This window comes from Podarcis tiliguerta, assembly GCF_965153285.1.
Source record: "Podarcis tiliguerta genome assembly, chromosome: 2".
Lineage (NCBI taxonomy): Eukaryota > Metazoa > Chordata > Lepidosauria > Squamata > Lacertidae > Podarcis > Podarcis tiliguerta.
This window is the reverse complement of record NC_139535.1, coordinates 70,262,901-70,282,616: the sequence shown is the minus strand read 5'-3', so window position 1 is coordinate 70,282,616 and position 19,716 is coordinate 70,262,901. Positions and strand designations below refer to the sequence as shown.

Genomic DNA, 19,716 nt, shown 5'->3' with positions numbered 1-19,716 from the left:
AGAAAAGCATAACACAATTTACCCAAACACTCACTTTCACATAGGGCAAGGGGTCAGGAAATGCAAGCTTTGTGTCTGAATGTGTCCCTCCAAGCCTCTCTAGCTGCCCTTGAGACTCTCCCTGGCCAGAGTGCCTCTGCAGCCCTGATTAACACCTGCATTGAGTGTTTTTGCCTGACTGGAATATATCTTTGATGATGTGTCTGTCTTCCCTGGATGGAATGTAGAGAATGGGCGTGAGTATGTGTAGAAATTTGCTTCCTCTGCAAAGGTAGAATTTATATTCATTGCCCCACCACTGGCAGGTGGTGCCGAAGGAATGTGGCTGAAAATTTGGGCTGAAAAATGTCCCCCATCCCTGATTTCAGGTTATTGTCCACAGCTGAGGAACCAAGCTGTCACCACAGTCAATTGCGGAATGATGGTAGTAGAGAAAACATCCGGTAGTTGTTTTAAGAATTCACGTATGGTCATAAGATTTATTTACTTTTACCAATAGAGCCGCTGTCACACATAAAAGTAAAGTATGCTAACAATGGAAGGTGCTCTTTCTCAAATTCTGCTGTGGTATCATATCTTTATTTTAGGATTACTTAATATAAATATTACATTTTGAAAAAGCATGGTGAGGGTCCTAAAACTCATCCATTGAACGCATCCTTGAGATTTTTCCTACCAAAAAAAAGGTCTTAACTTCACAGTTCCATTGGTCTGCTTTCTTGGGCCATTCAGTTGTGATTTATATATACACGAAGTAAGCGATTGCTCTGAAACCTCTGTATTGACTTCGATTGGCTAACGCCATATATTGATTGGCCCGTAAAGCTTTAAATCTCTTTGACTGGTGGCAGCTTTGATACAAGTGCTTCTTACTCCACTAATTGATGGCTTGGTAGAGAATGGTCCGTTCTTTTAAAGATGAGTGTTCTCATTAAAATGTCCTTGTCATTAAAATCTCAACTGTTCTGAGGATCCAGGACCAGCTGACAGTGCCCAGATCACCTTGAGATATATATGTGTGATATAGATAGATAGGCATGACACACACATTATAGTTGGGTAAGCAAAAGCAGAGTGCAGCATATAGATGAGCTGTTCCATGACAGAAGCAAGAAACATGTCTTAGGAAGAAGGTCAGAAAGGAGGTGCAGGGAAGTCCACATTTAGCCATAGATGCCAGGCAGAATGTCCTACACTTGGGTTCACCCTGATCCAGAAGGATTTCTGTAAGCAACCCAGGCTACATCTGCATCATACAGTTAAAGCACTCTCACACCACTCTTAACAGTCTTGACTTCCTCCAAGGAATCATGGGAACTGTAGTTTGTTAAGGGTGTGGAGAGTTGTTAGGAGACCTATTGCTCTCACAGAGCTACAGTCCCCACAGTGGTTTAATAATCAGTCCCTCTTCCCATTGAATTCTGGGAATGGGAATGGTTTCTGATGACTGTTAAAAGCGGTTTGGTGGTCCTTTAAGTGTATGGTGCAGTCAGGGCCTTGGCCAGTAGGCCTCTGCAACAAAGACAGGAAGATTCTCAAGGTTTCCATGAAGCTGAAGAGCTAATCCCTCTGGCTTCTGATCCAGTGGACCAAAGTTTGGTCCCATGGAAGCCAACTTTACAAATCAGAAGGTGGCATAGAGTGGGTGCAGTTTCATTGACTTCTCACGTGATGTAATCATACTACACTTCTGTTTAGATTCCTAAAAAATGTTATTTACTTTGGTTTGCTGCCAGTCATTCAGTGGGAGTGCAGGTGTGAAAGCTCGATTTGTTCTGTTGCATTTTAATTTAAGAAATTAATATTTTATAGTCTACAGGTATATATATTTAATGATGCCATGCATTGAAACATTGAAATGCAAATGTAGGTAGCTTGATGGAGTTTGAGATTGTCAGGTGAATGAAAAAGCTGGCAAAACAAGCAATCTCACTCTGGCAATTATATGTTAAGAACTGAAAAAACAAGATCTTGTTAAGACTTCAGTGCTGATCCTACTGTGTCTCTCCCCTCACCCCACCTTTGTCATTAGGCAGAAAGGAGACTTGGCAAAGAAACTATAGAGTGTAAAGAGGGGGAGCAGTTTCTGTTCCTCAACTTTGTCAGCTTTTGCACTAAACTCTGAACTTTTAGGGGAGATTTCACTCAGCTGAGTATATATTTTTTCTCAAATAAAATTTGATTTTTGCATCATTGCTCTTTCTGTGAGGCATCTGAAACTGTTCAAATTTGCTTACACATTGCATATTTAAAAGTGGACTTTATCCATTCCTCCTCCTATTGTGTTGACTACCTACCTACCTCCCCGTATAAAATGTTATATATTCATAGCCCAATTCAATACATTTTTCCCAGGGCAGCTTGCAAAATTTCAAAACACAGTAAAACAAAACAGAAACATTTTTTTTTTTAAAGGATACTTTCAGATGAGTTCTAACACTGCAAGCCTATGCATATGTACTTAGAAGTAAGTCCCTTCGATTTCAATAAGGCTTACTCCCTGATAAGACTGTATTTTTGCAGGATTGTGTCATTTATGGTCTTGTTTTTTCTGTGAAAGGAAAGCTATTGTAGCCCTTTTCGGGCATTCTTGCCTTTGTGCTTGTCAGAATGAGAGTGTAGATGCGCACGGAGCACAGTTGTCCATAATGTAGGTTTTAGGCATAAATCTGTATATGCAAACACTTCCACGTGACCCAGAACCCTGTTCGACTGGGGTTCCAGATTCTAAACAAAGCCTTTTGGCATTTAGCTGTACTTGTGCTTGCAGAGAGCCATGCTCTTTGAAGAAGGGTTAGGGGGTTGACATATCCCCGCTCCTCGGTTGACAAACGCAATGGGGATGGGAATGCTCTGCTAGCACTTATATCTGGATACTATCCTGAACTGTAATCATTTTTCCATTAAATATTTCCACACTGCTGTGCAAGTGAAACACATCAATACTTCAATACTTACCCCATTGGCACCAGCCCTCTTGACTTGTGCCTTGGCCATGTTTTAAGTGACTTGTTTTTTGTGTGTTGTATAGTTTTTGAAGAGCCCGAAGACCCAAGCAACAGGTCGTTTTTTTCTGAGATCATCTCTTCAATTTCTGATGTTAAATTCAGTCACAGTGGGAGGTACATCATGACCAGGGACTATCTCACTGTCAAGGTGTGGGACCTCAACATGGAGAACAGACCTATTGAAACATACCAGGTACCTCATCCTCAAGATTTTTGGTGTGTTGTGAATGAATGGGTAGTAGGAATTAAAGATAAAGGGATGCACCCAGGCTTTGTCATACTTAGAGTTGATCCACTGTTAGACATAACATAAAAACATTTGATTTCAATTATTCTGCTCTGAATATTGCTTAAGTCTGGGCCAAACCCAATCTATGTAAAGCACTTTGAACATTCAAAACTGCTACATAACTACTGTTATGAGTTCTTCGAACTAACAGGCAAAGTCCTCGTTGTTTATGATGCTCCTTTCCATTCCAGCTGAAATTAGAATGATACTTGCGTTTTGTTTTTTCTGTTGCATATGATCTCATGGAAAGCGGCATAATTTTAAGGCTGCTTGTCAAACACTATACAAATCCAAAGTAATGAAATTGCTGATGAGGCTTGGAATATACTTGTGTTCTCTTGCCTAATAACGTTGGTGTGCCTTTAGGGATCTTTGAGGGAACACAGACTGTCTCTTACAGGAGCAAGGTCAAGGGGCCGAACTATACATGAAGCTGTCTTATATAGAGGCAGATCATCGGTCCATGTAGACCACTATTATCTACTTTGGCAGGGAGCTCTTCAACATCTCAGCCAGAGGGGCAGTTCCTGCTGCTACATGCTACCTGACACTCTTTAACTGGATATGCCTGGGTCCTTCTGCATGCAGAGCACACTCTCCACCATAAACTAGGACTGCTTTGAATTACTTGGATGTAATGCTTCTTACCTGGGCAGAGGTTTTGCTTTGATCGTTATGGGAGGAATTCAGCATCATGCTATTGCAAACATTCCATCAGTGTAAGCATTTCAGCTTGCCAGGCAGAATCACCTCCCCACCTCCTCTCCCTGCATGCTGTCCCTGTAGGTGGAGGGGAGGGATCAGGGCCAGCCCTACCATTAGGTAAAATGAGGCAACCACTTGAGGTAGCAGGTGCTGGCTGGTGGACAGGAATTACAAAAGTATTGGAGCAGAGCACTGTGTGTGTCATTCTGCCTTCAAATGCAGTGGAGCATGCTGCCCCTTTCGCCACTGCTGAAGTAAGAGTAGATTGCCAACCCAAGTGGCTTCTGTATGTGGAATTGGGAAGGCATCATCTTGCCCCTTTGCTTCAGGCAGCAAAAAGTCTTGGGCCTGCCCCTTAAACCTGTATCCTCCAACATTGTTCTTGGATGCCAGGGTGGACTTCCCCCTATGCACATTCACCCCAGACTACTGGAACACATAACTGGAGCTTGCAAGGCAAGTGTGTGCATTGATTATTGGACAGCTTCACCCTTCATTGAAGCTTTGTTATGAAAATAAGGTTGCTGAGTGCTCTTCCTACCCACGTCTCTCCCCTATCATCATACTAATAGATGATTTTTGAGGTTGTCTTTTCCCACTCTTTGGTAATGGAGCAGCCTTCTCCCATGGGACTGCTGTGTTCTTCCCTTAAGTACCTTGTGAACATCATTTCTTTTGAGTCATGCTTCTGGATTAGTAATGAAGAGCTTAATGTATCCACTGTAGAAGATGTCTCCAGGATTAATGTATCTGATAACCTCAATGAGTAAGAGGTGAACTTGTAGGGAACTAGTGGATATAATGTCTTGTTGGTTCACAAGATTTATAAATCAGGCTTTGGATTATGATTCCCACTGAACCTTGTTTTACTATCACCCTTTCTGTCTGTGCCTCAATCCTTAGGTTCATGATTACCTCCGCAGCAAGCTGTGCTCCCTCTACGAGAACGATTGCATTTTTGATAAATTTGAATGTGTGTGGAATGGGTCTGACAGGTAAGGAGCCTCCTTTTACTTTGGCTATCCCACCCCTAGTTGCCTCTTGGTTTACACTGTTTGATCTTGCATTTCTTCTGCTTCGTGAGCAGTGGCAGAGTGTATGTTTATTGGGCTGAGGAGGAAAGCGTGTGCCAGTCGTGAGCCACAGAAACAGGGCTGGCTCACGGAGGGCATCATGAGAAGGACATGTGTCCTTTGATCCCAACCCCCTGAGGGCGAAGCTGGGGTCAAATAGCGCATGACATCCTTCTCAGGCAGCCCTCCCTGAACTGCTTTGCAAGGCTTGGATCTGATCAGATCCCAGCCTTGCAAAAGCACCATAGGGCTGGCTAAGAGAAGGTGGTCTGAGCAACACTCCTCTTAAAAATTGCCTGGGACAATCGCCATGGCAATCTACCTCCACCCCCAATGCTATGCCCCTGTTGATGTGGTATAGAAACTTGACATCTGTTCATCAGCCAGGGGGCAGGCAGGGACAATACTTATTGTTACTCGCCACTCTCCAATCTCTGTTAAGCTGTGGCACTCAACCAGGGTTGTTTTTTCCATTGGAACATCAAGGCACAGAGAGTCTGCAGTGTCTTAGAAATGTAGTTTATTTACACCTTGGTTTATGGAGACAGAATGATCACAGCATTTGCATCTCAGGAGGGGCTTGTCCTTTCCAGCAGCGCAGCATTGGATTCAGAGGCATTCTAAGTACCATCCCCGTCTCTCTGTGACAGCCGACACGTCTGCTTCCCCTAGTGGAGTTCTGCTCACTGCTAGGGCTGGGCAATTCCACATTTTCAACATTGCGATGTATCATCAGGCAAACATCACAACCTGGCGACAATGTTGAAAGGGAAGGGAAAGCTACATTGGCCTTGGGCCCACCAGGGGGAAAACGCCACTGCTCCCACTGAGGGAACCAAGGAGGTTGCGCCGCACATGGCCGAGGCCAATGCAGCTTGTTCCTCCTACCACCACTGGGGGGAAGGGAGTCCCTCTGCCACTGACACTCAAGGGGGCAAGTAGGTTACCGTATTTTTCGCTCTATAGGACACACTTTTTCCCCTTCAAAAATGAAGGGGAAATGTGTGTGCGTCCTATGGAGCGAAGACGCCATAGCCGCGCGACCCTCTCCCGACTGGAGAGGTGACGCACGGCTATGGCAGGAGCCTCTATAGCCGCCCGTCACCTCTCCAGCCGGGAGAGCGCGCACGGGGCTAAAGCAGCACCCCGCGACCCTCTCCCAGCTGGAGAAGTGACGTGCGACTATGGCAGCAGCCTCTCCACTGTGCCTTTCCGCTGCTCTCTGACCTGCTCTTTGGGGCTGGTGGTGGGCTTCCCCCCGCCAGCCCCAAAGAGCAGGTTGAAAGGAACCTGAAGCCTGGAGAGCAAGAGGGGTCGGTGTGCACTGACCCCTCTCGCTCTCCAGGCTTCCAAGGTAGCCGCCTGAACGCACCTTAAACAGCACCTTGTTTTAGAGCGGGAAAACAAGAGGGGGAAAATTCTCTCTCTCTCTGCACGGCACCTCCTGCTGCTTCGCTGAAGCGCTGGGCAGAGAGGGGGAGAATTTTTTTTCCTGTTCTCCCCCCTCTAAAACAAGGTGTGTCCTATTGTCCGGTGCGTCCTATGGTGCGAAAAATACGGTACCTTTTTCTCCTGGAAAGAAAAGGTAGCACCCTCACTCCCCATGCAAAGGCAGCTGAGGCAGCCCTGCAAATGGAGCATTCTCTCCGCTTTAGAAATGGAACGGAGATGAGTTGTGATGTTTTTCTAGCTATGATTTGACAAATATTGCTAACTAAATTGTCAGCTTATTTGTAAACACCATGCTTATATATTTTTCAAATATTGCTTATCAGAAAGATGTTTCATGTTCTCAATTTACTGACTGAGGTGCCTTCCAAAATCTGTCACTTCATCTGCGGTGTAAAATTAAACATGACATTTGCTGGTTGTCATTGTTGTCCATTTTCATTTGCAGACAGCCAAAGGGGCTTGCAACTGTTACTTAGGGCAGGGATGGGAAATTACAGCTCCCATCATCCCTTGCTATTGGCAATGATGGCTGGTACTGATGGGATTTGGAGTCCAACTGCATTTGGAGGGTCACAGATTTCCTTTCTCTTACTTGGGGGTCTGAGGACAGGGACTTTGCTCTGGATTCTTAAGTCATACCTGGATCTCATGAAGGCTGGTGTGCTCAGAGCATTCCTTCTCTGTGCACAGGATATTAGCAGAAGAGAAAAATTGCATAGCCTTGTGGAAGTAGTGGTCACTCTGATCCAGACACCTGAAAGCATGACAAAAGATGGCATATCAGCAGATAACCTCCAAATATTGGACTCAAACTCCCATCACCTCAGCCAGCATGTCCAATGATGGGAGATGGTGAGAATTGAAAGTCAACAACATTGATAGAAAACCAGATTAAGGAATCCCATTGTAGCCCATACTTGTATCTTTATGTTTTGAGATGGTTAAGTACATACAGCAAGTGCAGATTTGGCTAATTACCGTATTTTTTGCTCCATAACACACTTTTTTCCTCCTAAAAAGTAAGGGGAAATGTCTGTTCGTCTTATGGAGCATGTGCACTGGGCGGAAGATGGATCAATCAGCTACCGCTGCAGTCACGAGCTGAGGGATGCCTCTGTGGCCGGAGCCATGGCTCCTGTCCATCGCTCGCTGTGAAGCCGGCAGAGCAAGAGCCACTGTACGGCTATCGCTCTTGCTCTGCTGGCTTCTCAGCGAAGCGGGATGAGGGACGGAAGAGGCTCTGTGTAAGGGCTTCCTTCCATTCCTCCTCCCGCTTTGCTGTGAAGCCAGCAGAACAAGAGGCGCTGCGCTGCTGAAGCCAGCAGAGCAAGAGTGAGAGCTGTGCAGCGCCTCTTGCTCTGCTGGCTTCACAGTGAAGCGAGAGGAGGGATGGACGGGAGCAAGCAAATCGAGAGCTGCTTACATGGCTTCTGTCCCACTTTGCACAGCTCTCACTTTGCTTGCCCATCCCTCCTCCCGCCTCGTTGTAAAGCAAGCAAAGCACCTCAGTGTCTCCTCCTCCTCTTTTACAGCGAGGCGGGAGAACGGATGGGAAAGCAAAGTGAGAGCTGTGCAAAGTGGGACAGAATCCATGTAAGCAGCTCTCAATTTGCTTGCTCCTGTCCATCCCTCCTCTCGCTTCGCTGTAAAGCCAGCAGAAATAGCAAGAAAAGCGAGAGCCGCTTACATTCTCTGTGCAGAATATTTTTTTTCTTGCTTTCCCCCTCTAAAAACTAAGTACGTCTTATGGAGCGAAAAAATACGGTACCTCTTTGATGTGGAAAGCTTTTTTGTTATGTTTTTCCCCCTCATGGATCTGTGGATTGGGTGAAAAACTTACGAGTCTGAGAAGGAGGAGTATAATAGGGCTCCCTGCACTATGCTTCCTCGTTGCCAGGTGCTCCCAATTCGCAGTACCTGTTAAATAGGATTTGAAGCTGCAGGGCTATACCGTATTTTTCACTCCATAGGATGCACCAAGTTTTTTGGGGGGGAAATAAAGAAAAAAATTTATTTCCCCCCCAGGCGCTTGTGGGCCCAGCAGCGGGGAGAAGCGCTCTTCTCCCCGCCGCCCACATGCACACCAGGTCCGGGGACAGCGGGAAGACGCGCTGCACCTCCTCGCTGTCCCCGGAGCTTACGGGGCTGGCAGCGGGGAGAAGCGTTCTTCTCCCCACCGCCTGCCTTCAGACCAGGTCCGGGGACAGCGGGAAGACGCGCTGCGGCTCCCAGCTGTCCCCGGAGCTTGCGGGGCAGGCAGCGGGGAGAAGTGCGCTTCTCCCCACCGCCTGCCTTCAGACCAGGTCCGGGGACAGCGGGAAGATACGCTGTGCCTCCCAGCTGTCCCCGGAGCTTGCGGGGCAGGCAGCGGGGAGAAACGTTCTTCTCCCCACCACCTGCCTTCAGACCAGGTCCGGGGACAGCGGGAAGACGCGCTGCGCCTCCCCGCTGTCCCCGGAGCTTACGGGGCTGGCAGCGGGGAGAAGCACGCGTCTCCCCGCCGTCAGCCTCCAAACCACATCGGGATGGCGGCGTTCCGCCTCCCCGCTGTCCCCCGACCTTGTGGGGCTGGCGCTGGGGATCTCCTGAAGTCTGGAGAGCGAGAGGGGTCGGTGCGCACCAACCCCTCTCACTCTCCAGGCTTCAGCGAAAGCCTGCATTCGCTCCATAGGACGCACACACATTTCCCCTTCATTTTTGGAGGGGAAAAAGTGCGTCCTATGGAGCAAAAAATACGGTAAGCAGTGAGACTTTTCTCAGCTGTAGAAACAATCATGCTGGGTGGAATCAGCCCAACCATTAGGGGAACTGAAACCTCACCTCAGTCAACAAATCTGGAGGACAGAAAATTCCATCTACACCTCGGTGCCTCCTTTTCTGTCAAAGGGGGCCTGGAGTGTTTATCTAAGGCTAAACTAATGCCATCATCATTGGGTATGGCAGAAATGCATGGGAAGGGAAATAAAACAGGTTTTAATTCTGTTGGCTATGTCACCTGATTTGATTTCTGTTCTCACCCCATTCTCTTTGCTTGCTCCTCAGTGTCATCATGACCGGCTCCTACAACAATTTCTTCAGAATGTTTGATCGCAACACCAAGCGTGATGTGACCCTGGAGGCCTCAAGGGAAAACAGCAAACCCCGTGCCATCCTGAAACCCCGCAAAGTTTGTGTGGGGGGCAAACGGAGAAAAGATGAAATTAGTGTGGACAGTCTGGACTTTAGCAAGAAGATCCTGCATACAGCTTGGCATCCTTCAGAAAATATCATAGCAGTGGCAGCAACAAATAACCTGTATATATTTCAGGACAAGGTTAACTAGGAAGGGGTGGGCGAGATGTTCCTTAGGCATCTTACGTACTGGGTACTAACTAGCAAACACAAGTTTTAAAATGTTTCTTCCGTTTAATTTTTTCCCTTCTCCTCCTTATTTGTTTTGTTATTCCTCTGCAGACATTAGTTATGTAGAGGCAAGCACTCAGATTCCAGTGTCTATTGCTTTCCCCCAAAACCTTAAGAAATTGGGTTGGCAAAGCCCATTAGGAACATTTGACTTCCAAGTATTGAGACCTACAAAGTGACACCATTAATTCAACAGCAAGCTTGAATTATTTGCGCTTTATTTTTTCCCCAGTACTCAGTAGTAGCTTTTAGTTTCTTTAAAAATATTGTTCTAGACATCTGCCAATTTATACAGAAGTTAAGACTATAGTAATATATTTACAAAAAAAAAAAAAAAATGCAAGCAAGGCCATAAAATACAATGATGTATTACTGTATCTTAAGTTACCCAATTTCAGTTTTGGAGATCTTTGGGTTTTACAGCCATCCCCATCCCCAAACAGGAATTCAGTTTCCTTTGCTGGTTCATTTCCTCCCCCCCCCCCCCCGCCCTCTAACTGTCCTTTCCCCTTTTTAAAAATGGCATTTACCTTTTATCAACTCAGGGCCTTTCCAGATTATCATTTATTGTGCATATTTGTCACACAATAAATGTTTTGCTGTAACACTGTTGTTATGAGAGGTACAAATGTATTTTTGCCCAAGCTAGCTAATGCATTGCAAAACTACAAGATTTTGCTTTGGGTGAAATGCCATTTCTGCTCCCCCCGCCCCAGCCCTGTCCTTTCCAGCTAGAGGACTTGTTGCATTTTTACGTGCCATTTTATGTTGCACAGGTGTCACAACCTCCTATTGGCTGGTATCTGACATCTGTGGTGACTACCATGACTATGCCATTAACTTAATGTTTCCTAGGGTACAATCCAGCATGATCTAAATATTTTTTTAAGCACCATTGATCTCAATGGGACAGATACAAGCACATGTTTTGACTGCAAAAGTGCTTGTGTGCTTATGTTTGGCTGGATCTTAGTGTTTGAGATGCTGAATCTCCCCCCTCTATACCATTCAAGCCAGTGACCTCATACAAAATTGTATTTGTTCTTTGTCAATGGCAAAGAGCGGCAAGTCCTAAGCTCTTGCTACCAACGCATTACACATGACAGCAGTGTCTCAGCCCACAGCCTTTGTGACATTCCATCATTCTGCCCCCACCGCCTTTAAATTTAGTTTCAATCAGTCCATAGTTCTCATTCAGTGCTAGAACACAAATCCACCCTCTTAATTTTCCCCCCAGCTGAAAAATATGTGACTTGCCCAGGCCCAGCCCACAGAAGCGTCACTGTCCCACTTGCAATAAGTCCACTTTGTCCTTCCATCATTGCATGCGGACATGATGCTAGTGCTACTTTAAGGATCACTAAGCCCTATTTTTGTTTTCTGGAAAGGCCTTCAGACAGAAGAAAAGCAAAGCCAAGACAGAAAAAAACACAGGTACACACTACAGACATTTCGACTCATCATTCATGAAGAACCATGTGTGCTATTGAGGACTCTTACCTTTTTTCATCACACCCCACAGATGTCCTCATAGGGATTTGGCTGGGTTGATCCTGTGGTGCCTTTTGCTGGTATACAAAATACCTTACAAAACAAAACAAAAAAGAAACCCAATGCTTCCAATATGCAACTTTTTTGCATAACAAAACAAATCTGAGCTTTCTTCTGCAATTCCTGTGAGTTTATTTTTAAATTTTTATCTTTGCTTTGGCTGAGAGAACTTAAAAAAAGTTCTCTTTCAATCTCTTGCATGACATAAATATGTATTTGTGTGTGGGAGGGAGGGTTCCTCCCTCTCCTTTTTTTTATTTTTAGTAGTGCGTGTTTAAATATTGTTTATTTATTTATTTATTCCAGTAGACATTTGTTCTTTTTTTCTCCTCCTTTTAAAAGAATGAACTCTTGAGTTGCTAATTTATGGAATTTAAATGAAACACACACACACACAGAAAAATAGCCACCCAACCAACATGTATTGCTATCCTCGCCTGGCTGCTTTCTAAGAGAGGTTGTCCATGGTTCCGCAATATGAAGATTAGCTCTTCGTTTTTGCATGGTAAACTATCCTATTCCACTACAAGGATCTAATCTAGGTCTTGCCTTTCTTGAACAATTGATTGGTTTGGGAGGGTGGGTTTTTTAAAAAACAAACAAACTACCATAATAATAAAAACAAGTAAATAAAATTATGATCAGAGAACAGACCCTACATGAAATAAAACCAATGCTTTCTCTGACAAGGTGGATATCTGAAGATCAATGCGCTTCTTGTTTCCTCTGATTGTGAAAAGTGGGGCAGTAGCTCCAACCTTTGTGATTGTTGCCGTGAAGCATACAAGAATTTCTAAACACCCTCTTGGGTAAAGGATTCTTAAAAGCCCAGCCTTTTCCTGTGCCCAGCTCACCACCTCTTACACCTTACGAGCAAGACTTTGCCTGCAGCTTTCTCAAGAGACATCAAAATACTATAAGGCTGCACGGAAGCCAGGGAAGGGGACACTGATTTGATAGTCCTGGGAGCAAGAGGAAGTTCAGATATTTGGAATCAAGCTTTTTCATTGTTATTAAACTACTTAACTCCCTGCCTGCTCTTCATGAGACTGCTCAGGTCAGGGGCAAATTAGATGTTTTGCCTTGTTTAAAGGAATGACTACAGGAAAAAAAAGTATGCTGGCTTATAAATTTATTACAAGTAATGGCTTTCAGGAGTAACCTCTTTTTTAAAAAAACAAACACAAAATGATAAAAAAATATAGCAGGAGTAAATGAGTCATTTTTCTTAATTAAAAAAAAAGGTCTTTTTTTTTCTTCCTGTAAAGAAAGGCTGCACTCTGGTATCAGAAGTAAAATTGTCTCCAAGATGTTCTGGTGTGGAGTTGCTAATTTCCAAATTCTGAGTGAGGATCCCAACCCTATGCCGTTGGCACTAAGGTCACCCAACGGTAGACTCAAAGGGCTCGTTCACGCAAAGAACATTGTCTAGAATTTGGATTCTAGACTAAATCTCTTGTTTCACTTTGGTCTCTTGTGTGTTCTATGAGCAGAGAATAAAGGTGACAGCTTTTAAGGAAAAGGTTTCTTTGTTGGGTTAATCAAAGGTTACTCTAGTCCTGCATTCAGGAGCTAACAGATGCCCCCGAGGAGACTCACAAAATGGAAGGACAATGAAAATGGTATCCATCCCCTGTCTGTCACCAGCCTTAGGTGTTCAGAAATATACCACCTCAGTACAGCAAGGTTAGATGCTGGCATAAATGCTTACAGTTATGATCCAGCAATGTATTTGGATGTATGTACCAGGGTTTCAGATCTCCCTTCTCTTGCTGCATCATAAAACACAATGGAAACACTCCTAAGAGTTTCAATAATAGCTTATCAAGCAGTGTGCAGTGCTCTTGTCAGAATACTTACGGGAGCTGGAAAGCCCATTGCATGGAAAGAGCTCACAGTACCATCCTATGGTTTGCATCCTTCAAGTGTATCCTTGACGGTACTCGCTGCTAGCCAGGCTTTTGCACTGTGACCTACACCAAGTACTTCTGTGTTCAGGTTGTTTCCCATCATCTGTTTCCTGTCAAGAGACCCCACAGAGCATAGCACACATAAGCAGTCAGTGACTAGGAAGACTCCAAGGATACACAACCATAGGCTGGGAAGGGATGGTTTCCATACGACTGTGGGCATCATAATGCCAAAGAATGTGAAGTTCCTTTCACACTCCTTCCTCCTTATTGTCATTCCATGACAATGCCCTGCTTTACAACCCAACTCTTTCCCATGTGCCAGCTACACCAGAGTTTACGTTGACATTTATTAAGAAAGTTCTTGTCAGACTAGAAGACAAATTTAATCTGGCATAGCTTTCTCAGTAGGTGGGACACTTCTAGATGAGTAGATCACACATGTCAAAAGGTGCCCCCCCCCCCTTTCCTCTCAGGGCCAACACATGCCTCACAGTGCTTAGGATTGTTTCTGAGCCATCTCTGCTGCCACTTCATCACCCCACATTCTGCTAAATGTCTTTCTTTAATAATAGGACTGTGCGGCAATACTGATGGCCACAGAGCTGGTTAGGGTGAGCCCTTGAATTTGGTCCACTAATGAGTGAGTTTTCAGTGGAACAGGAAGCAGGAAGGAAGAGACTTGGGTGGGAGGAGCCAATGCTTGGAGAACAGACTGAAAAGAGTTCACCTTTCAGAAACCTGAAGGAATAACTGGTGAATCAAAGGGTCAGGAGTGTAGCCCATGGATCTGAGAGGGGCATAAGTGCATAACGCCTCTGCCCCCGGCGCGCTTAAAGCTGCAAGCATATTATTCCAGCTGCATACCTACCCAACCAATATTTGCGTAATAGGCTATTTTTTGTTTGCAGTTTCCAATTGTATTTGTCATATTACTGAATGGACAAGCTGATTTGTTGTATGAGACAGACCAAACAGCTATAACACTTTTTGAACTTTCAGAAGGGAATCAACCATTTCTGTGGAAGAGATTCATCTGGAGATTTTTCCAAGGTTTTATAATCTAGTGACTGGGTCATGTGCTCCAACGGTATGTTGGCATCGAGCTCTGCTTAGAGGTGACCTGTTCAAAAGAGCCTGGTGGCTTGGCTAGAGAGGCAAAGGGCAAAAAAAGAGAAGAGAGAGATTTCTCATTCTGTCTGTCCTAGTGATGCTCACTTCCTCACTTTTGGAAAATGTAAGCTTTATGACAAGAAACTCTGGCTCACCACCATGGGCTTGAATGGATTTCAGAATCCAAAAATAAATAAATGATAGCAGCATTAAGGAGCTAGTTTGCTAATTTCTTGGATGCTTGCCTTATTTTAGAAGAGCTAGAGAGATATTTGAGAGGTGTATTATTAAGGAAGGACACCCCATTGCTCTTACGGCTGTCTTAAGATAATGCCGTGCATGAGAGATGTGGCATGATTCATTGTCGAAGGCAGCCTGCTGGAGTACCATAAAGTGTGCCCAAGCCATGACAGCTCACAATCAATATTGTGTTCACTGATGCAGGAAGCAACATGATCACATCCTAGATACTACCCCCACAGCCCAGCCTCAGCACTAAATATCTCCAATAACAAGGCTATGTGAAGTGACAAGGGCTATTATTTTTAACCCACAGTCTAAACCTCTCTGAAAAGCCGAGCTGCCAAAAAATCTTCCATTTGAGTTTTATCAGGGGCAGCCTCCTCAGCCCCTTCATAATCCCGCATCAGGAGTCAAGTGCTTGCCTAACGCAGCCAGGATTGGCAGATCTATTTAGTTGGGTTGCCATACAACACGTTGGTTGATGAGAGAGGTGAAATGTGGGGTTTCTTTTATGGTGTTTGTAATCATCTTCTAAAAGATGGAACTTTGATTTCAATGTATCAGGGAAAATGTACTCTAATAAATGAAACCTTCTCCCAGCATGGGTTTATTATTTTGGTCTTGGTGTCTGCATTCTGAACAAAGGTCATCTATCACAGAAACTATAACCTAGTCATAAAAGACAATCAGCACAGATTACTCCACACAAAATCAAAGCTAATCAAGTCTACAACACAAGGCATGGCCATTAAAAAGCCTGTGAAATCTATATGCATATCATTCATACTATTTTACAAGGGATTAAAAGATCCTGTTGATAAAAAGAAAAATGCTGAAACAGACACATTCAAAATCCTTTTTTACAACTATTGGTATCTCCTGCTTGCCATAATAGAGGGCTCCTCCACACTTCTGCTTGCCCCATGCCTTAAAAGCACAGGAACAAGCTGTGCTCCACTTCTGTGCTTTACAGGCACGAGTCCCTTGCCCCATCTCTTTTCCTGGGAAAACCTGCACTTTAGCAATAAAACAGAGCAAACAGGAGAAAATCCGATTGAAGCTTGCTCCAGTTCAGCAGTAAAGATTGGGTTTCCTCAGGGGGAACTGGCTGGGCAAGGGCAAAGCTGGATGAGCCCTTACTGTGGACTTTCGTGGACAAATATGATCATGATACAAAATAATTTCTGAAGTGGAGTTTATAATATAGCTAGAAAAGTATAATCCCGATAGTACAGATAGAATTGTAGAGTTGGAAGGGGTCCTGAGGGTCATCTAGTCCAACCTTCTTAAATTCAGGATTCAAATTGGTCCCCCATCTAATTTGAAATCATACTGGACTCTGCTTAGCTTTGCAACTGTGCTAGCAGTTTTGTTGTTGCACCACTAGAGCTGGACATAATCTATGGAGTGCGTTCCCTCAATATAGAATCACCAAAGTACCACCTAGTCACTGATCAATGTCTAATGTTCTTTTCTCCTTTTGTAATTGATATAGGACACAACCATAATAAAAATATACAGGATTGGCTTAAGCTTCTCAGGGGCTCTGGGTAGGCTGCCCCCAGTGACTGCCCACCCGCTGGTGCCTACTATTGCTTGGCCTACCTCCTTATGCATGCTCATAGGAAGGCTTGTGCAATGGCAGCAGTCTAACGGTATCTCCAAGGTCTAAGCCTTTCATTATTTTATAGTAGTAAGCATTAAAATGTTAATGAAGGAATGAAAAGATGTATCCAACAGCCAGGATCCAAATTTGCTATGGAAACTGATGACACAGCCTTTCGGTTTCCAATTCTCAAGCAAGGAACAAAATGCGCAAGCATAATAACACATTCCACGCTGGACACTAAAGACTATGAAACCTATTTAAAATGGACACCCATCTTTGGGGAGCTTTGATGCCGGGGGTGGGGAGCCTTTTTCAGCTGCGTTCTTCTTGCCCGCCGGGGAACCTTTTAGGTGGATGGGGCCAAGATTTTGCCAATGAGCTGAGCTTGCTTCCTCCCCCCTTTTCTTCTTGATAACCAGGAGCAACCCTGGCATTGGAAAGCCAATTCAGCATCACCACCTTGCCCTGCAGACTGCTATTGCCTCTGGAAAGTCCAGAGAGCCCTTGAGGACTATAGTTCTGCCTCCTTTGTTCTGTGCCCGAAGCATGACTGTGGATGCCTCCTCTCCTGCCACAGCCATCCAACAAACAGGATGATTAAAATGGCAAAGGACCCCTGCATGCAGATGCTACAGAAGCAAATACATTCAAATGTAAAACATTCATTGTGTAAAATGCTCGTTTCATGTTTCATATAGAAGCCTGACTGGCTTCTCCTCCCTATCAGCATGCTGGCTCCTTCACAAGGAAAAAAATAATCAAAGATCATACCCAGCTGGAGCAGGATCATAATGAAGTAACCCCCCCCTACACACACACACACACACACACACACACACACTCCCCATTGTTTAAGAGAGAAAGTGAAATTGCACATCTGATGGATAAGCATAATGAGCTCAGAAATTCCAGTGCCTATGTGGTCCTCACTGCAGAACCTGTCAGCTGCCTGTTTCGAAGCAGTTTTCACAAGAAGGATGCTTGACTGGAACCACACAGGGTGAAATGTCACTTTAATGAAACCAATTCCAACTTGTAAATAAAATTAAGACAAAGGGTTGGTTTTACTCAGAGTAGACCCATTGCAATGAATGAACATGGCTAAGTTAGGTTCCTTAAATTCAACAGGTCTTCTCTGAGTAAAGCTTAATTTAATACCACCAAAATTCTTCTTTGGGGAGGGAGAGGAAGTAGAATTCCCACTTTTAGGTTGGAAATAGAAATGGGCAAACCTACGGCAGCGATTCCTATTTTGGGGGGAAATATGATACTTTATTCTTTTTAACGTCTGTCTTTGACACTACGCTGCGTTTTCCACTTCTGTAATAAACAACCCCCTTTCCAAACTACACCACGTGCTTCATAATTTTTTGGAGTCAAAGAGGAATTTGCTTCACAACATAGAGGGAAAAGGGTACAGGCAACCACAATTTGCCACCTCACACAAGAGTGCAGAGATCATAGCAAATATTTGAGGAGACATTAAAGAGTGCAGAGGAGGAAATCATCTGCCTTCCTTACAACAGGTGCAGAACAAAGACTAAACTGAAAGCCTGAAAAGGTTGCAATAAAGTAATACAGGCTTCTTTTCTTTCAGAGAATGGCATCAAGTAAGATTTGCTGCAAAATGTTGCACACCTTAACAGGGACGCTCCTGTTCAAGGTGACAGCCACCCACGCTCTCCCTCCAGAATATACCATTACAATCTTCCGCCCTGTTTCCCAGTTTCCTTTTTTAGCTGATGCTCAACACTCAGCGGTAACTAAGGAAGGGTTGTCCCCTGAGTTGTTTTTTGACCTCTTTTTGTACTTCTGCAAACCTTGGGGTCCCCTCCAGCATGCTGACTCCTCTGTATCGTTTCTCCATGTTTGGGCTCCATTTCTGTATGCACTCACCACCTCACAGCTTCACTCACCACTTCTTCCCTGGTGGGGATGGGGGAACTATTTTGTGGTTTGCTTTAGGGGCCAAAATGTCTGGGGCCAGCTCATGCAAATGAAGGGAAACTGCACAAGATGGGCTGGGCAGTACTAACTAGACACCGTGAAACACTTAAGGTTTATCCATAAAGCAACTTCACAAGGGCATAAGTTATATATAACAATAATAATCCTTCAACATTCTTCACCTTCCTTGTGTGCATACTCAAGCGTCATTTTGGCCTGTTTTATCAGCCAGCCCAAGACATTCTGGCACCCCACTCAGCAATGAAGCTCACTGGGTGACCTTGGACTGCCTCTCAGGCCTAACCTAACTCACAGGGGCTCTAGTGGCGATTAAGGGAAGAGTGGAGAACCATCTGCATCACCCTGAGCTCCTTGGAACATGGCTCAATTGGTAGAGCAAGAGACTCTTAATCTCAGGGTTGTGGGTTTGAGCCCCACCTTGGGCAAAAGATTATTGCATTGCACGGGATTGGACTAGTTGATCCTTGTAGTCCTGTCCAACTCTACAATTCTGTTATTATATGAAATGCAATAAATAAATAATATATTGTATACCACCCTATGTATATGTGTTTCAGGGTAGTATATAAATATTATCATAGAACATGGCTGACCAGTCAGGATAGGCAAGTATGTTGCAGCTAAAATCTAGCCCTATATAACACATAGATTAGAAATTATAATATTTTAGCATTATATTAAAAAAAAACACAAGCTAAAGGAAACTAGCAGGAACATCCAATGATAACTTGACAGCCATCTCATAATAACATAAAAAGCGATCAGGGCAATGGTCCACCTAGTCCAGTATTCTGTTCTCACAGTGGCTGACCAGATGCAAGCAGAATTGGAACACAAGAGCATTTTCATTTTTGCCAAGGCAAAGGTCAAGATTATTGCAGCAAGTTTGCATGCCCTTAATGAAGAAACCTCCACGTGGAGATTATGATTTTTTTTTTTAAGCATCATGTCTTGGGTACATAAGGGAAAGCAATGATAAATTGTACTGCCAAATTAATATCCATTTGCTATTTGCACTAGAAAGGGAGTAGTTCGATACACTGTCGTGAGTTGACTTGATTTGCCAAAGCTGTGCAAAAGCTGTCCGAGTCCAAGGCTCCCCCAAAAGGCTGTCCCTTCCCTGCCCCAGGTCATCCAATATCAGATTCACCAAGGCAGAGGTAGGTAAGAACTGAGAAATGTTTGCTAAAAAGGGTAGTGATAGGTACATATTGCAGTGATGTAAATAACTTGAGCAGCAATTAAACTATTCAGCTAATATCTGACACTGCTCTGTGGTAGCAATAAGGAGCCCCTGGGGCAGCATTCTGCCCCATCACTTATTAGCCAATTAATTGTGATTATTCATTTTATTCCCCCATGCCAGTCCTCTTATTTAACATACCTTGGTTTG

At 44.3% G+C, this 19,716-nt stretch overlaps 1 protein-coding gene across 5 annotated transcripts in view; it reads left to right on the top strand.

Annotated features, from left to right (window-relative positions):
• PPP2R2B (protein phosphatase 2 regulatory subunit Bbeta) overlaps positions 1-15,346 on the top strand; it is a 244,790-nt gene extending 229,444 nt beyond the window's left edge. For all 5 annotated transcript variants that reach the window (XM_083430846.1, XM_083430847.1, XM_083430849.1 and 2 more), the window contains 3 exons: positions 3,032-3,201; positions 4,906-4,997; positions 9,570-15,346. In XM_083430846.1, coding sequence (XP_083286972.1) covers positions 3,032-3,201; positions 4,906-4,997; positions 9,570-9,849 — 542 coding nt within the window. In that variant the 3' untranslated portion in view covers positions 9,850-15,346. The remainder of the gene's footprint in view (positions 1-3,031; positions 3,202-4,905; positions 4,998-9,569) is intronic.
• Positions 15,347-19,716: the final 4,370 nt, after the last annotated feature.